The 20125-nt window shown below is 41.2% G+C and overlaps 1 protein-coding gene across 1 annotated transcript in view; it reads right to left on the minus strand.

Annotated features, from left to right (window-relative positions):
- LOC145350212 (low-density lipoprotein receptor-related protein 1-like) overlaps positions 1-20125 on the minus strand; it is a 1564930-nt gene that overhangs the window by 973176 nt on the left and 571629 nt on the right. The window contains exons 4-5 of the mRNA XM_080199274.1: positions 9801-9920; positions 6612-6740 (exon numbers count right to left, since the gene is read on the minus strand). Coding sequence (XP_080055400.1) covers positions 6612-6740; positions 9801-9920 — 249 coding nt within the window. The remainder of the gene's footprint in view (positions 1-6611; positions 6741-9800; positions 9921-20125) is intronic.

The raw sequence follows: 20125 nt of genomic DNA on the forward strand, positions 1-20125 counted from the left end.
CCCACCTTTCAATAAGATGACGACTGATCTGATTGTCAAGTCAACTCCACATTCCCGCCTGCCCTGATAACGTTTCACTCCTTTGCTTATCAAGAATCTATCTCTCTGCCTTAAAAATATTCAAATTCCAGGACTTGCAATTCACATTAACTTCTTCTGACTTAACCAGAAGTAGTATTATAATGACAAATAATTATAGAATTTGGCATCAAAGAATTATGATGAAGTCTGTACTAGTTTGCCTCTGCATGAGCCATCTGTTTGAAACTCAGAACCCGATTTTACCATTAAGTTGCATCTGTTTTCAGGCATGAAAACTTGATAAAGTTGAGCTTGATAAAGTCGAGTCGGTTCTCTCTTTACCAAGGCCCAAAAATGGCTGCGATCAGGACCATGCCCGAAATGGGCGTGATGGCCATTTAAATACAATTACATGCATTTAAATTTACTTAATGGGCTGCATGCCCAATCTTACCAGCACTTCCTTCTTTACCATTGCATTCACTCATCCAGATTTGCCATGAAACAGACAAGCTGTACAAAAATCCAATTTGGGCGCTTCAGTTAGAGGAGATAAGTCCCAAGTATCCAATAGCTCTCTGCTTGAGATCATGGGGGGAGGGGGGTAGGTGGGCCCAATGGCTCCCTGCTTGATATCATGGGGGGGGGGGAAGAGAGGGGAGAAGGTGTGCTCAACAGCTCCCTGCTTGAGATCAGTGGGGTGAGAAGGGAGGTCTGCTGCCACTCTGCCTGTGGTCAGTGAGGAGAAGGGGGGTGCTTTACCACTCTGCCTGAGATCAGTAGGGATTAACGGAGGAGTGTCCTGCAATCGATCTGGGTGGCAGAGGGTTGGGGGGGATAAGGGGGGTCAGTAATGCTGTGGGGATGGGGCAATGCCTGTAGGGGTCAGAGGGAGGCATTATCTGGCCTGGGAACGATGTGCCAGGGAACCACATTCAATTATTTTTTTCTGTACGTGCGCAGTTGGGGACGCCAATTGGAACTGCAGGATTTCGGGCGTGTTAAGCCCTGTCCACGGGCTTCTGCAGCATGATTAGGAATTGCTGATATTTTTTCAGGCAGAGTGCATATGTGGGCACCTGAGAATGGGGTCTAAAAGTCAGATCTGAAATATTCCCAGTTTCAAGTCTGCTGAAAGCTTAGAATTAATAATAGGTAAAATAGGGCCCCCCGTCTCCTTCTAGCTCTCTTTCAACATTCTTTCCTCAAGTAACAATCTGATTGTCTAGAAAAATAATTGATGACTTGTGACAGAAATCCAAATTCTAATACCTTCCCTGTAAAAATATATTTCTAACCCCAATAATACTTCTTTCACTGATCTTAAATGTGCGTCTACTCATTAATATCTCGCTGATCAGTGGGAACCATGTACAAGAACAAACATAAGAAAATAAGAACTAGGAGCAGGAGTAGGGGCCATCTGGCCCCTCGAGCCTGCTCCACCATTTAATAAGGTAATGGCTGACAGTTTTGTGGACTAAGCTCCACTTAGCCGCCTGCTCACTGTAACCCTTAATTCCTTTACCGTTCAAAAAGTTATCTATCCTTGCCTTAAAAACATGCAATGAGGTAGCTTCAACTGCGTCACTGGAGACGGAATTCCACATGTTCACAATTCTTTGGGTGAAAAAGTTCCTTCCCAACTCAGGTATAAATCTGCTTCCTCTTATTTTGAGACCACGTCCCCCAGTTCTATTTTCACCTTCCAGTGGAAACAACTTCCCTGCTTCTATCTTATCTATTCCCTTCATAATCTTATATATGTTTCTATAAGAGCTCCCCTCATTCTTCTGCATTCCACTGAGTATAGCCCAAGGCTGTTCAGTCTCTCCTCATAAGCCAACCCTCCCAACTCTGGAATCAACTGAGTCCATCTCCTCTGCCTGTCTCCAGCACCAGTATATCCTTTCTCAAGTAAGGAGACCAAAACTATACACAATATTCTAGGTCTGGCCTCACCAGCATTTTATACAGCTGCAAAATAACCTTGCTGTTTTTAAATTTCATCCCCCAGCTGCACCTGCAAACCAACTCCTTGTGATTCTTGCACAATGACACCTAGGTCCATCTGCACAGCAACATGCTGCAATTTTTTTACCATTTAAATAATACTCCATTTTGCTGCTATTCCCACCAAAATGGATGACCTCACATTCCCCAACATTGTACTCCATTTGCCAGGCCCTTGCCCACTCACGTAGACTATCTATATCCCTTTGCAGACTTTCAGCATCCTCAGCACATTTTGCTCTGCCATTCATCTTAGTGTCATCTGCGAATTGTGACACACTACATTTGGTCCCCAACTCCAAATCATCTATATAAATCATAAACAATTGTGGTCCCAACACTGATCCCTGAGGCACACCACTCGTCACTGATTGCCAACCAGAAAAACACCCATTTACCCCACTCTTTGCTTTCTGTTCATTATCCAATCCTCTATCCATGCTAAATACATTACCCGTAACACCATGCACATTTATCGTATGCAGCACCTTGTCAAATGACTTCTGGAAATCCAGATACTCCACATCCACAGTTCCCCATTGGCCACTGCTCATGTAATGTTCTCAAAGAATTCTACCAAATTAGTCAAACATGACCTGCCCTTCATGAACCCACGCTGCATCTTCCCAATGGGACAATTTACATTCACATGTCTTGCTATTTCTTCCTTGATGATAAATTCAACCATTTTCCCTACTACAGAAGTTAAGCTAACTGGCCTATGGTTACCCGTTTTTTGTCTACCTCCTTTTTTAAACAGTGGCATCACATTGCTGTTTTCCAATCTGCGGGAACCATACCGAAGTCCAGAGAATTTTGGTAAATTACCACGAGCGCATTTGTTATTTCACCCGCCATCTCTTTTAGTACCCTGGGATGCATTCCATCAGGGCCAGGAGATTTGTCTACCTTTAGCCCCATTAGCTTGCCCAACACTACCTCTTTTGTGATAATGCTAGTTTCTAGTTCCTCACCTGCCATAGCCTCCTTGTCATCAATTTTTGGCATGTTATTTGTGTCTTCCACTGTGAAGACTGACATAAAATACTTGTTCAATGCCTCAGCCATTTCCTCATTTCCAATTATTACGTCCCCCTTCTCATCTTCTAAAGGACCAATGTTTACTTTAGCCACTCTTTTTTGTTTTATATATTTGTAGAAACTTTTGCTATCTGTTTTTAAATTCTGAGCTAGTTAACTCTCAGAATCCCTCTTACTTTTCTTTATATCCGTTTTCTGTTGACCTTCCCCAATCCTCTCATTTCCCTCTAATCTCTACCACTTTATATGCATTTTCTTTCAATTTGATATGCTCTTTTGTTTCCTTCGATATTCAAGCCGATTATTTCTTTTTCTACAGTCCTTCCTTATAACTCTCCATCATCTTTCATTAGACATTTAATCAGCCTATTTTCTTCAGTCCGGTGAAAAGAGGCTTGCTGTTTTCATATTTATGGTAACATAAAAACAAATCTGCACTGCATCTTTAACATCGTTGTTATATCCTTTCCATAAAGGTTTTAGAAAAAATTATTAGGGATAGGATTTATAATTATTTGGAGTGTAATGAATTGATTAGAAATAGTCAGCATGGTTTTGTAGCGGGTAGGTCGTGCCTTACTAACCTTACTAACCTTATTGAGTTTTTTGAGAAGGTGACCAAGAAGGTGGATGGGGGCAAGGCAGTTGACGTGGTATACATGGATTTTAGTAAGGCGTTCGATAAGGTTCACCATGGTAGGCTTCTGCAGAAAATGCAGATGTATGGGATTGTGGGTAATCTAGGAAGTTGGATCAGGAATTGGCTATCAGATAGGAGACAGAGGGTGGTGGTGGATGGTAAATATTCATCATGGAGTACAGTTACGAGTGGTGTGCCTCAGGGATCTGTTTTGGGGCCACTGTTGTTTGTAATTTTTATTAATGATCTGGATGAGGGTATAGTTGGGTGGATTAGTAAATTTGCTGATGACACCAAAATTGGAGGTGTGGTAGATTGTGAGGAAGGGTGTCATAGTCTGCAGGGAGACTTAGATAGGTTGCAGAGCTGGGCCGAGAGGTGGCGGATGGAATTTAATGCGGAGAAGTGTGAGGTAATTCACTTTGGTAGGAGCAACAGATGTGTCGAGTATAGGGCTAACGGGAGGACTTTGAATAGTGTGGATGAACAGAGGGATCTAGGTGTGTGTGTACATAGATCCCTGAAAGTTGGGAATCAAGTAGATAAGGTTGTTAAGAAGGCGTACGGTGTTTTGGCGTTTATTGGTAGGGGGATTGAATTTAGGAGTCGCAGTGTAATGTTGCAACTGTACACTACTCTAGTGCGGCCGCACTTGGAGTACTGTGTGCAGTTCTGGTCCCCGCATTACAAGAAGGATGTGGAGGCGTTGGAGAGGGTGCAGAGGAGGTTTACTAGGATGTTGCCTGGTATGGTGGGGAGGTCCTATGAGGAGAGACTGAGGGATTTAGGGTTGTTTTCGTTGGAAAGAAGGCGGCTAAGAGGGGATCTTATTGAAACATATAAGATGATTAGAGGTTTAGATAGGGTGGATAGTGATAGCCTTTTTCCTCGGATGGAGAAAGCTAGCACGAGGGGGCATGGCTTTAAATTAAGGGGGGGTAGCTACAGGACGGATGTCAGGGGTAGGTTCTTTACCCAGCGGGTGGTGAGGGATTGGAATGCCCTGCCTGCTGCGGTTGTAAATGCGTCTAGTTTGGGGGCGTTTAAGAGATCTCTGGATAGGTTTATGGACGAAAAGGGATTGGTATAGGCTAGTGGGTCATTGTTTTTGTAACTGGTCGGCGCAACATCGTGGGCCGAAGGGCCTGTTCTGCGCTGTAATGTTCTATGTTCTATGTTCTATGTTCTATAATGGACTGATCAAAACAGTACGCAATGGGTGATGTTCTCCGGACTCCTAGTTGCGTGTTTCCTGCCAGCGGGAGGTGGCATGTTGTTTGCTACTCTGGTCCCACTGCTGTTAATAGAAACTCCCATTGACATCATGTCACGCTGGCAAGAAACCGACGGGCGGTGGTGTGCTGCCAATGGGCATGAATAGTTAGAGAATTCCAGGCAATACTAGAGTATTATAGATTTACAGCATGGAAACAGGCCCTTCAGCCAACTTGTCCATATCGCCTTTTTTTTAAAACCCCAAAGCCAATTGCCCGCATTTGGCCCATATCCCCCTATACCCATCGTATCCATCTAACTATCTAAATGCTTTTTAAAAGACAAAATTGTACCCGCCTCTACTACTATCTCTGGCAGTTTGTTCCAGACACTCATCACCCTCTGTGTGAAAAAACTGCTGCTTTGGACACTTTGTATCTCTCTCTTCTTACCTTAAACCTATGCCCTCTAGTTTTAGACTCTCCTACCTTTGGGAAAAGATATCGACTATCTAGCTGATCTGTGCCCTTCATTATTTTATAAACCTCTATAAGATTACCCCTCGGCCTCCAATGCTCCAGAGGAAGAAGTCCCCGTCTATCCAGCTCTCCTTATAACTCAATCCTTCAAGTCCCGGTAGCATCCTAGTAAATCTTTTCTGCACTCTTTCTAATTTAATAATATCCTTTCTATAATAGGCTGACCAGAATTGCACACAGTGTTCCAAGTATGGCCTTACCAATGTCTTGTACAACTTCAACAAGATGTCCCAACTCCTGTATTCAATGTTCTGACCGATGAAACCAAGCATGCCGAATGCCTTCTTCACCACTCTGTCCACCTGTGACTCCACTTTCAAGGAGCTATGAATATGTACCCCTAAATCTCTTTGTTCTATAACTCTCCCCAACGCCCTACCACTAACTGAGTAAGTCCAGCCCTGGTTCAATCTACCAAAATGAATCACTTTGCATTTGTTCTAGTGGACTAAGACCTTTACAAGCTCATTATACTTTTTTATATATTCTGTGGCTGAGTATAAGATTACTTTCTTACCAATTTCATTGACTGCAACTATGGCCTATGATGACTCATGCAGATACTCCTCCAATCTATTTAACATATTACAACTTGAGGTGTGCTTTGCTCCTCGTTCTTCCCAACTTCATATGTGTTACTTCATATGGTATCATGAGCAAACCTTAGTTCCTTAGTATCTAAATAAAAGTGGCCACAGACTTCTATACAACACCACCCATCATAGATTTCCATTTAAAGAAATGCAGACTATTTTATGTCTCCAAGCATATTTCTATCTATTTGCCCTAAATGCCTCACCTTTGTCAAAAGATTTTCTTTGCTTTCGAAACAAGTGTTTGTGGAAATCTTTACAAACCAGATTCTCACCTTGTTGTTTCATCAGAAAATTCAGAAAAAATTGACCAAGCATTCTGAGCCATTGAGAAATAGAACCATTTGCTGCCAACAAGGAATGACCTTCATAGGGATTGCAAGTCAGAGAATCAGGGATGCATGATTATTCCATTCTCTAACCTGATCCCTGTTTACCTGCAGCTTCACCACTGATTGTGCTGGATCTCAAATGAACTGTATCTCCTCAACATCTCTCAATAATTTCATAGAAATGAAAAATGGTAATATAAAAACGCTCAGCTCTTACCATTTTTGGCCTTGCAAATTTTGTTGTCTGGTTGCATCAAGTAACCTTCCACACAGCCGCACATGTACGATCCAATGTTATTTGTGCATATTTGGCTACAAGTTCCGTAAACACTGCATTCATCAAAATCTGAAAGAGAGAAGTAAGAAGTTGTTTCAATTTGTACCAATGCTGCATGTAATATGATTATGCTGCATAGTTATGTACAGAACAAGCACTGTGGTGCACCAGATTGGCTCAGAAATCTAAAAGATGCATTGAATGTTTTCATGCCTTTATTCAACCAACATAAATGAAGCTTAATGATCAGAAAGTAATACAATTATTTTGCACTTCTGAAAGCTGGAAATCAGCACTGCCTCAGGTAAACACACAAATCGTGGTCCTATCTTAAAAGCTGGGATTACTGAACAAATGAAGGTCATCTGAGAAAGGATACAAGATCACAAGGATGCTGCACTTTTCTACATTTGTCGATCTCTTGACTTACATGAGTTGCAGTGCCGTATATTAGTAGCTGGAACAGAATAGCTTAAGAACCATCTTTTTAGATGCAGAAGCATGTTTCTCGCTGTTTATATGTGTCAAATTCTATCTTTGCAAAGAACAGTTTTCCACAAATAATTAGTACAGTATAATGAAAACAAAAAGTGCCGGAAAAAACTTAGCAGACAGTGCAACATGCACTGGAGAGAGGAACAGAGTTAATTCTTCTTCGGAACTGAAGAGAGGCAGAAATGTAATAGGTTTTATGCTTTTGATAAAAGATGAGGGTCAGGTTGCGCAAATAGAGCAGCTCAGGGATAGGACTGAGGGCGGGTGAGATTAAGTTACAAAGATACCATGGAGCAAAAGGCAAAAGAGTGGGAATGGGAGTACTAAAGAAACAAAGCATTAGTCCAGAGTAGGTGTTAGGAGCATAATAAAGGTCAGCGCTGTCTGAAAGCAAAATAGCAGAATTGTTAATGCTCTACCTGATAGGCCATATTTTTCAACAGCATTAAACCCATCACACTTCTGCACTCTTTAGTTCTGAAGAAGAATCATATTGGACTCAAAACATGAACTGTTTCTCTCCCCAGATGCTGCCAGAACTGCTCAGCTTGTCCAGCACTTTTTGTTCTGACTTCAGATCTCCAGCATCCTCAGTATTTTTCATTTGTTTTAGTATTGTGCAATAATTGTTTTCTATCCAGAATTCCCAACCATTCTGCTTATAGATCCTTGCCACTTGGAAAAGTATAAAGAAGTTGTTCTGGCAAATATGAAATCTGTGACTTGATTTATCCAGCTGTCTAGAACAGACTGACAGATTGAGTTAATTCTCTATATAGTCACCTAGAACCTGCAGCATATAAAAAAATTAATGCCATAGTCCCTTTTGCAGCTATAAGTAGCTCATATCAATCTTTGTCATAGTTCGAAGATTAGATTTCAGCTGCTAGCAGAGCTTGGTTACTCTCTCTGAGGAAAGGAAAGCATCAAAGATGAGTCTCTTCAGGCATATTTAGTTCTGTAGTCTAAAGTATTTGGCTACTGCTCAAGGTATGTATGACAGTTAAGGTGTCTTTTGCACCTGAAACTGCCCTGCCTTTTCCATAAAAGCCCTACAGTGCAGAGAAGGCCATTTAGCCTACCGAATCTGCACTGACTCTCCAAAACGGCATCCCACTCAGCCCTCCCCTCCATTCTGTCCCCATAACCCAATGCATTTACTCTGCCGAACTTACACAACTTTGGACACTAAGGGCAATTTATCATGGCCAATCTACCTAACTTGCACATCTTAGACTGTGGGAGGAAACCGGAGCACCTGGAGGAAACTGATGCAGACAAGTGAAGAACGTGCAAACTCCACAAAGATAGTCACCCAAGGCTGGGTCCCTGGTCCCTTGTGCTGTGAAGCAGTGAGCAGCGCTAGCTACTGCACCACCATATCACCCATATATTTAAATCACACAGCTTGATTGGAATCCCTAAAGGCATTACTGCCCATTCACATTGTAAGGCTACATTGAACTAGCACAGTTTCAGTAAAGGTCAACACTCAAGCAAATATTTCTTGCAATGAGGAAGGCTTCATCAAATGAGACCAAAACTGTAGCCAGCACTGGATGTAGCGAAAGGAGAAATGATTAGTTCACAGAATCTCCTGAAAAAAAATCCCATCAACAAACCAACAACAAAACACCTTCAAAAGTATCTTGTAAGCAATGAAGGTCTGCTTCTGACTGATTTACATGGATCAGGAATACGATCTCCATTGAACCTTACTGATCAAGGAAACCAATGTGGGGCCAGGTTAATATCACTTATTAAAGGGGTCACACAGGCTTGTAGTGATATTTTTATTTTTGCCAGCAAATTGGTACCTTAGAGAATCAGTCCTTTGGTAATTTATGAGTACAAATCCATGGTCTAATTTTGCAAATCCTATTAATTATCTGTGATGTCTACACTATAGGTGAAACTTTAATAAATGTACTTGCATGCAGTTTTCAACTGTGACAGCACCAGCACTAACTAAAGCAATCCCAAGGGTATTTTAGACTTTCAAAACCCCATATTCCTAACTTGGTAATATATCTATGCCATGCATCTATGCTCAGTGAAACTTCAAGTGATCTTAGAAGCTTGCCTTCCATACTAACAGTTGTAATTTCTACTTATTTTTGCCTCAATACAAACACGAATAAAATGACATGGGCAAACTCACAAAAACTGTTTTCCCAATGCAAACAGCGTCTATTCTGGCTAAAATATAAGTGTTCAATGGTGCCATACTTCTGATTTGCTTTATAGTTGAGCAGTTATAGAATCATAAAATCCCTACACTGCAGAAGGAAGCCATTCAGCCCATCCAGTCCGCATCGACAACAATCCCACCCAGGCCCGATCTCTGTAATCCCATATAGATACTTCGCTAATCCCCGACACTAGAGTCAACTTATCATGACCAATCAACCTAACCCACACATCTTTGGAGTGCGGGAGGAAACCAGAGCACCCGGAGGAAACACTGCAGACAAGAGAGAATGTGCAAACTCCGCACAGACAGTGATCCGAGGCTGAATTGAATATGTTAACCACTGTGCCCCACCTCAATTTTTTTTGCAACATTGATGTATGTATTCTTGTAATATGGTAATAAACTCTACACAATAAGACAAAATTTTTATGAGAACAAACCTTCACAACTTTTCCCATCCTGTCCCACTTTAAAACCATCCCGGCAGTAGCAAGTTGCACCACTTCTTGTGACTGCGCACCGATACTGGCAATGAGCCTGGTTACAAGTGGGCGAAAAGTCTGAAAGAAAACACAAGAGTTGGCATACATCAGCTTTTTTCCTGCAAAAAATATAAATATTGATGCTTTCATGGTAGAAAGAAATATGACTTGCTGCGATTTCCAAAATCATCATCAACGTGGACATTTCTATCACAGTCAATCTGGATCAATGTTGAATGCTTCACATCCTGAGCCTCTCAGCTAAATCATAATTCAGTCATCCATTGCAGATCTACGGTGCACTGTACGCATTCAGGATGACACAAAGTAGTTGTCCAGCTATCCAGCAGTCATAACTGAATCTAATAACTCAAGATGCTGAAGGAACACAGATTACTTATGACCATAAATAAGAATGAGCAAGACAACTGAAGATAACTGAGTTCTTACATTCATACATTCTGAGCAGCTAAACTCTCCGGCCATTATAACCCAATTTATTTCTGAGGAACGACAATGAAGCATCAGCTTACATAACTTAATGAAGCAGATTTTTAATATAGGTAACCGCTAGTTTCTGGTTTCTGATTGAATTGTATAGAACAGGACTTAGGAAATATATTAATCAGCAAACAATCCTCATTGTTTGCTTAGGAAGCTTCTGCTTGTATTTCTTTGTGACAAACATCCTGTCCCACAATTGGGATGGATATATAAATTCCATTAGGACAGTGACAAATTCTAGAAGAGATACGTTCATTCACTTATCAGGCAGTGGCACTACATTTAGCAATATCAATCTGGCCATTCATTGTCCAAACAGTCAGACAGTGTGGTTTTATTATCCATTGTTAATGATATATACATGCCTGGCATCCTATTATTGAAATTGAAAGTAAATAATAAATTAGCGTCAACAGCAAATTATTTGCAAACACATTTGTGTTTAAAGACTGATTAATCCTTAGAATAAATGAGCTTGAAAAATGAAGCCAAAAGGTTACATTTTGCAAATGATATATTGTGTAACATTCTCAGCAAATTCAAATCAACAGAAACAGTTCTATAAAGTTCTGGGAATGTTTGAGAACTACTTTAAGTTCTCTTTATGAAAAAAAAGCACATTGGATGAACAGTGAGTAGATGCCAAATTGTATTGCCACATCCTCAAAAATCACTCATAAACATAAGCTTTTCTCAAATGGCTATTATATATAACTGCAATTAAACTCTTCTGCAAGGAAAGTCCAGTTGTCCTGCAAAACAAATCTATGTTTGCTACCCAACATTTCCTCATGCCAATAGGATTCTGGTACTTCATAATGAAGTGTTTCATTATGTGGTGTGTTGTATTATCGACATGTCCTATCTAACCTAGAAGATTTTTCAGCTACCAAGAATATTACCTCATCATCTGATTGTTTTTGATGAAACAATGGAACGCATCAGAGTCAGAGCTTCACATATGATGTGCATCCTTCTGGCAGTGGTTTTCTGATGATAAGTCATTAGCCCAAAATATTGGGTGGAATTTATTTCAATTTAGTCCATGAAGGAATCACTTGTGTGCAATTATCCCTGACCCAACCAAATTTAGCAGCATTTCAGGGATTTAATGAGACTTGCACAGGTCCCTCACACTTCCCAGAAACTGCCAGCAACCAGTGGTCAACCTGGTTACCCTTGTTCACAGTCACTCAGTGCCTAGTCTTGCAGTTAATGATTAATGTAAGCAAAGGTGCATCAATACCTCATCATGGCCCAAGACGGCCTGACTGACAGTTTTCTGTTATCGATCGCTTTTGCTGAGATACTGGAATATGCCAGTCTTGGAGCTTCAAATGTAGTGTTTGCCTTTCTGGGAGGGATGCTCTTTAAATTCTTCCAGTGATTTATTAATTCCATGGCATGTGATTCAAATGGTAAAGCAGTCAATCACAGAGAATATGATCGTCGTTGGGGAACTTTTGCTTTCCAATTACAGTGGAAAACTTTAGGCTACTGAATAGTTAGCTTCTGCACTACGAGAACGACCCTGGGTTTCCTTTGGAAATATCATAACAAAGGGGGAACTGCTATTAGTCACAAGAAATTGTGATCATATGACAAAAATGTTCAGCTTAGCATGGTGCTTATTCTGATATATCTAGTCAATGCACAAAAAGAGATAGGGTGTCTTCTACTGCAAATGGTAATCAGGTACAAATTGCACAGACAAATTGTATTAGTTTACTACAGTGAATTTATTGTGAGAGTTGACACTGAAACTCATTTCCACATCAGTGATATGAAAGCTTGCATTCAACAATACAATCGAACAATGCTTTATAACATAGTTGTTCATTTATTATCCACGGCATTAATAGAAGTTATGTGATCTGTTTAAGAGTAGTAAACTGGTGTTGTTTTATTCATACAACAGAAAGCATTTCCGTAAAATTTTAATAAGTGCTTGGTCCACCATCTGTGGGTAATGTGTTTTTAATAACTGAAAATTATTTTCAAGAACAATGAGGAACCATTTAGAGGTTACTTGGTGCACTGCAGCGAGTTTCTTAATAAAACATTTTTCAATATTTGAAAGTTTATCAAAGGTATGGAGTCCTTGCAGCTAAACAAATCCAGCTGAATATAGAGTCTTCTCAAAATGCCACAGATTGACTCAAGGAACAGAAACTCACCATGGTGATTAATTCAATAGGGGGTCTGGCCAATTCTGCAGGAGGAGGCAGTTTCTCTTGCAATGTTTTTTAAATCAGTGCAAAAGAAAATCACAGAAGCCCAATTTGCTTTGGGCAGACTTGGTCTCGAAGCTTCTCAATTTCTGCACTGGATTTGACTGATTTTAGGTGAATTGCTTTGGGAAAACTGTTGGCAAAAATTTTACTCCAAGAAGTTACAGAACAGGTTTGATCCTGAATTTTGTATCAAGCTGAACTGTATATGAATGTTTCAAGGCTCAATTAGTTGTCTGTAAAGCAAAAGTGGGAGATAATGAATTTCTGGGCCTTGAAGTCTACATCTATATTCTGATGTAAGTCTCATGTTGCTCATTCACTTCATGCTTCTTTTGTCAAAATTTAGAACTTTATGTCAGAATTAATATTAATAATCCCATGTAGATGTTATAATAACAAAATAGCATTGAATAAGATATATTTTTCCTGCCTGATAACATTATGCATTGCTACCATTTGGTGGTGTTGTGCAGAGAATCTTTGATTGTTCCCTCAGCACTGCTTCCGTTTTAACTTCCTTGCAAGTAAACCAAATGTTTTATTCCAAAAGAAAGAAATGCTCTTAGTTAATTTTCTTCTTCCTTAAATTCTGATCAAAGTCAGCTATGGCTTTTCCCATTGTGTATCCACATCCATGGCCTGGTAGATCATCCACTATGGATTTCACTCCAGGAAGATCACTGATTATATCATACTGATTGCGTTGATATTCTTCTGGAGTCATAGAACTGCTACACATCAGTGCAGCCATCTGCACTCCCGAATAGCATCCAGAATATAGTTAGACAGCTGCTGCTAATATCCAGCTTCACTTGCCAGCAACCATCCTTCACATCGAGGGTTGTGAAGATCGTTACCTTGGCAAAATTTTTTTGATGGTTGGCAGGTATCTTCAGCACTTTATTTAGATCCTTTGTGTCTAAGCATATTCCAGGTTATTTCACTGTGATACGCTTATCCAGACTGTAGGATCTGTCGATTTCCTGAATGCTCCCTTCTTTCCCAGCTCTTCTATCATGTTATTTAGACTTGACTTGAGGGCAGTTGGAACTCTTCTCAGCAGATGAATACATGCTCATCTACTTAAGATGGCTTTCACCAAGTAGACATCCAAACCCAGTAAACACATCTTTTTAATCCTCTAGGATCTGATCAGCAGCCAATGGTTTAGTATGTGGTGACATATTGTAAGTCTCTGTTTAGGGTCACCAGTCCAAACTTTAGGCTTGCCCCAGTTGAGATGAGTATCTACTGTACTGGTAAAATTTATAACTCCAGATCTCTTATCCCTAAAGCAAATCTATTTTCAAAGACTTGCCAAATTCACATGATTCTGGAAACTGTGCTACTGCAGTCACATACTGTTCTATGGACTCTTTTTCACCTTGAGCTCTCATATTGAACACTTAGCATTCATCAGTTGCATTCACATGGGATTCAAAGCATGCCTTAAGGCTTTCTAAATCTTCTTCACCTGTTTTATTTGTTCTTCAGGTAAATTTTAGGTGAATCATAATTTGTTGCAGTTTCTCTCCAACAATGTTACAAGTGTTGATATTTATATTGACCATATCCTCTTAATTAAATCTCTTTCAATCATGTAGTTGTGCCATTGCAAGTGGAAAAACTGCTGGTTCATAACATAACTTCATTTCGCCAGAATTACAGCCATTTTGATTCATTACATTTGATTTGTATTTGCTTTTCCTTGTTCTTATTTTAGCAGGTTTAAACATTTCTGTGCTCAATTTTTGGAAACTGTAGCTTCGTTTCAGCTTTTTCAGGTTTTCAAAACTCAGTTTCAGCTCAATTTCAGACATCATGACTGGGATTCTCCCTGAAAAATTCTACGTGTCAAATTTGCATGAAGACTGGAATAAATTGTGCTTTTTTTTTCAGAGGGGTTTTCAAAATGAATCTCCCACACTCTGTGCACTGCAGAAGACATGAGCGTGAATCACTCGAGAAGTCTGGGGGCAGGGCCTTGCCCTGCAGAAGAGGCTGAAATCAGCATGCTGTGCACATCTCTGGGAAATTGCTAAACAAGTCCTCCCTTGAAATCACTGGCCTCAACACCTCCCCCCCCAACCCTCCACCCTCCCCCCACTCCATGGACATTGCTGGCCTCCTGGCCCTCCCATACCCCTCCTTCACACACATAGCACTGGCCTCACTGCTACCTTGTACATAAATAGTGCTGTGCTGCCATGTACACCCACTGTGAGCATTCCCCCTTGTTGAGTAAAAGCCTTGAGTACTGCACGCCCAGAACACAGTAGCTTATTGACTGAACCCAATCAGCACCTCTGGAAATGGCTCATTCTCTATTGAAAGCAGGTTGCCTGTATGTTTCTTACAAGAAAATTTAACTAATGGGCCCAAACTGACCGCATCTGGACTCCCCTAACAAGCCAGAGCTGTATATAAGCTGTGATTATGGACACACAGCCAGTCACACCATGAAGATGGTCGCAAAGAACTGTGCCCTGAGGTTCTACCAGGCTGACCAGGCCCACTTGCCGGATGCGGTGGAGGAGAGGTGCCAGCTGCCATCCCAACTAAGGGTCATCGCCCAAAGGGTCACACAGCAAGCACATTGTGGGTGGCATCTGCAGTAAATGCCACCTCAGTCCGGAGAGCAGTGCCACAAAAAACTGAATGGCCAGCAAGGGTAAGTGTGCACTGCATTCTGAAACCTACACATGCGCTATACTAACAATGTGAAACCATCTCCAGACAACTCAAGGGCATCCAACAATCGTTTCCCCCTACACCCACCCCCCGCCCCATAAGAATTTATTCCAACCACAGTGCTGACCCACCCCCAGTCAGTACCCCCTAGTGGTGACCCATTTCCCCAAAATGGCCAGTAGAAGCTCTGCAACTCAGACACACATTCACTGCAAAGTGCGGGCGTCTATGTTAACCAAAGCATTCCTGTTTGGAGCACCAGTTGTCTGAAATGATCAGCCCTCAAGCAGCACATGGTGCACCCCCCCGCCCCCCCGCCCTCCCGCCCTCCACCCCCCCCCCCCCCCCCCCCCCACCCAGCACCTCCCTAAAACCACCAGCACTCAATCCAATCCCTCACCACACCCCAAACAATGTAACAGCCGTGGCTGCAGATAACAGCCCAGCCAGCACACAGTTAAGGTCCCCTCCCCATAGGAACAGCCCAGTGGCTGCAGAAAGCAGCTTGACCACCACTCAGTTAAGGGCTCCACCTTACCCCACAGATAGTACATGGAGCATTCCTGGACCTGGAAACAGCCCATGAAGCTCTCCGGGAACTTTCCCACAGTAAGTAGCAGTTTCCAGGCCCTACATCCAACCTCCCCTGCACTATGGGGGCGGCAGTTCCATAGAACTTACCTCCTTATTCCTGTTCAATGCTGCCATGTCAGATTCCGACTTGTATATAGCAATTGTAAACCCCACTAGAATACATAATGCCAAAGGAGGGGGGTAGAAAACTAACGATGCAGAGATTCAAGTCACGCACCCGCTATTCAGGTGATAAGCTATGTAAACACATGCGAATAACCATTACGCTGATTTTCAGCATGGACCTGTCGACGCCAAAAAACTTGGACTGGGAGAGCCTCGGAGGCCCGGACACCCAATGCAAATCCCACGATTCAGCTGCCTGCCAGAGAATCTCCCAGCCCACTGTATGAAAACATGGGAGAATCAACCCTCTCCTCCCCAGCCCCTACACCCCCATATTACAAGCTCAAAGATTACAGTTTTTCTGATGTCAAATGTTTGTTGTACTTCTTGTAAGATGACTGCCTGCAGGGATTCCCTCATGGTGAAAGCCACATAATGATGAAAAGTCAGCTCGAACATGTGCTAGTGATTGCATTCCAAAACTGAAACAAGTCTCACTCCAAAATATTGAATAATTCTGCTCTTCTGTTCCTTTTGCATATATCTCACTTAAAGACTACACCATTCTCCTGTCCAAGTACCCTTCAAAAGAAATGGATTTATTAAACCCTTCTCCAACCAGTTTAAGCTCTATTCCAACGATATTCTCCCATGCACCCGGCACTCCTCCCTCCCTATCTCTGCTTTCATTTTAATAACTTACTATTGCTCCTTTTTTCCCTTTGTCTATGGCATATCTCTGCAGAAGACATTCTCTCAGCATTTCAGTCTCCTCCCAGACCTACTCTATTACTCCTCTTCTTTGCAGTCAACTCCTCCCCAGCTTTACAACCTCTAAACTCTCTGTCCTAGTCATCATTTGCCTTAACTTGCAGACTAACAGCAATAAAGTGGCAGCACAGTGGCACCGTGGTTAGCACTGCTGTCTCACAGCTATAGGACTCAATTCCTGGCTTGGGACACTATTCAGAGAGTGCACATTCTCCCCATGTCTGTGCAAGTTTGTTCTGGGTGCTCCAGGTTTCCTCCCACAGTCCAAAAGATTAGGTGCACTGGCCATGCTAAATTCTTCCTCAGTGTATCCAAACAGGCGCCTGAGTGTGGTGATTTAGGGGATTTTCACGGTAACTTCATTGCAGTGTCAATGTAAGCCCATTTGTGACACTAACAAATAAACACATAAAACAGAGAGGCATTGATATTCAGTGCCTCCTTCTCTATTAATTGAAAAGCTCTTCGCTCTATCATGCCCAGTATTATATTCATTTAGAACAAAGAACAGTACAGCAAAAGGAACAGGCTCTTCAGTCCACCAAGCTTGTGCTAATCATGTTATCCTATCTAGACCACCCTCCTGTCTCTCTCTATCCCTTGCCTATTCATGTGTCTATCCAGATAAGTCTTTTGTGTCTGCCTCAACCCTGTGTAAAAAACCTCCCCCACACATCTCCACTGAACATTTCCCCCCTTACCTTAAACTTGTACCCCGTGCAATTGTCATTTCTGCCCTGGGAAAAAACTTCCAAATCTTCACCTTATCTATGCCCCTCATAATTTTATAAACTTCTGTCAGGTCACCCCTCAGCCTTTGTCTTTCTAGGGAGAACAATCCCAGTTTATTCAATCTCTCCTCATAGCTAATACCCTCCAAACCAGGCAGTGTCCTGATAAACCTTTTCTGTACTCCCTCCAAAACCTTCACGTCCTACTGGTTGTGTGGCAACCAGAATTGGACACAGTATTCCAAGTGTAGCCGAACCAATAATTTATATAACTGTAACATAATTTGCCAACTTTTATGCTTGATGCCCTGGCCAATGAAGGCAAGCATGCCATCTGCTTTTTTCACCACCTTTTCTACCTCTGCTGCCACTTTTAAGGATCTATAGACCTGTACTCCCAGATCTCTTATGTGTCTATGCTCCTGATTGTTCTGCCATTTGTTTTATAGCTCCCACCTGAATTGGATCGACCAAAATGCATCACCTCACATTTGTTTGGATTAAATTCTATCTGTCATTTCACCACCCAATTTTCCAGTCTATCTATATCTGGCTGTATTCTCTGGCAATCTTCATTAGATGCTATATGATCATTACTATGTTGGGACTCATTCCTCCAATCAATTTTTCATTCAATGATGTCCACTGCTGTGTGAATGTATTAATTCATTCATATGATTGCCATATTAATTTTGAGATACTCACTGATCCATTAATTTATTCATTCCTTATTGCCTCCTCCAAAGTCAATTAATTTGTTCACTGGTGCCCAGTACCCTCAGTATATCCCTACTCTTCTCCAATATTCATCCATAACAGCTTCAAGGTAAATTAGTACACATTTGGTTTCCATTACAGTAATTTCATTTTTCCTTGTGTGGTTATATAACTGTCTTACAAGAGCAGTAACACACTGATTTAACTTCTCCAATTTACTGCCTTTATTTTTCATCCTATTATCGGCCTAATTCTGTTCTCCAGTTTACTAGCAATTCATTTGGTAAGATTGAAATATATCTCATACAGTTGCATAACAGCACAGGAGATGAACAGTAATTGTTTCTCTGATATGTAATGCATATGCACATTATTAATGATTACTCACTCATTTGAATTTTGAAAAGTCACTTGACTTAATAATTTAATATCTAAAGTTATGATGCTCTGTTGCATATTGCTCCATACCATTTTGCTAATTGTCAATAGTTTTATTCAATAGAAAGGCCACTTTACTTATCATCCTCAGTGCATTGGGCCATAAATTCCTGGCTCTCCAAAGTTGAATTTAGGAGCACCCCAAAGATGTGCTGGGAATCTTTCTTGGAAGTTCCCACAGAAAGGTTTATCTGGCAATTGAATACAGGGGCTAACTTCTCCTGGACAATTGTAATGGGCTGGGAACCATCTGACCAAGTGATTTAAATTGATAACATCACATGGTTCTGTCAGTGTGAGACTTATAGCTATCCTGAAAGAGTTAGAAGGATGTCAGGAAAGCAGAGGTAGTTTTAGATGAGCGACTTTTGTCTTGTTAAATATGAGTAATAAGGTATAGATGTAAGTGGGTTAAATTTAGTGGTTCCATGGAAGATGTGTAAAACTTTAGTTTGATTCATGTTAGACAAAAGTGTTTGGAAACATATAAATTAGAAAGAGGAGTAGGCATTCAACCCTTCGAGCCTGCTCCGCCATTAATTTTGATCATGGCTGATCATATCCTGATCCCTCCTTCCCACCATATCCCTTGATCCCTTTAGTCCCAAGAGCTACGTCTAATTTCTTCTTGAAATCACATAACGTTTTGGCCTCAACAACATCCTGTAGTGAATTCTACACATTCACATCCCTCTGGGTGAAGACATTTCTCCTCACCTCCATTCTAAAGGGTTTATCCCTTGTCCTTAAGATATGACCCCTAGGACTCTTCCACAACTGAGAACATCCTTTTTGAATCTACCCTGTCTCACTTTGACAGAATTTCATAAGTTTCTATGGGATTCTATCAGTAAAACACCCATTTATGCCAACTCTTTCCTTCCTATCTGCTAACCAGCTTTTTATCCATCTCAAGAAATTATCCGCAATCTCACGTACTTTAACTTTACATAGTAGTCTGTTAGGCGAAATCTTATTAAAAGCCTTCTGACAGTCTAAATAAACCACATCCACTGGTTCTCCTCGGTCAACTCTAATAGTTACATCCACAAAAAGTTCCAATAGATTCACCAAGCATGATTTCCCTTTTGAAAACCCGTGCTAACTTTGTCTGATTATACCACTGTCTTCAATGCCGAGTTACGAAACCGTTGATAACATACTGTAACAAATTCCCCAGTACTGATGTTCAGCTCACTGGCCTACAGTTTCCTGTTTTCTCTTTACCTCCCTTTTTGAATAGCGGGCTTATATTAGCTACCCTCCAATCTGTACATTTGGAAAATAACCACCAATGGATCTATTATTTTCAGTACCACTTCCTTAAGTCCTCCGGAATGAAGATCATCAGGACCTGGGAATTTATCCACCTTCAATCCCATCAATTTCCCCAAAACCAAAAATTTCCTTCAGGTCCTCACTGAAACATATTCCTCTTGGCACTTCTGGTACATAATTCATGTATTTCTTTGTGAAGACTAAAGCAAAGCACAAATTT

Source organism: Carcharhinus amblyrhynchos, chromosome 11 (genome assembly GCF_965287045.1).
Source record: "Carcharhinus amblyrhynchos chromosome 11, sCarAmb.v2.hapA, whole genome shotgun sequence".
Classification (NCBI taxonomy): domain Eukaryota; kingdom Metazoa; phylum Chordata; class Chondrichthyes; order Carcharhiniformes; family Carcharhinidae; genus Carcharhinus; species Carcharhinus amblyrhynchos.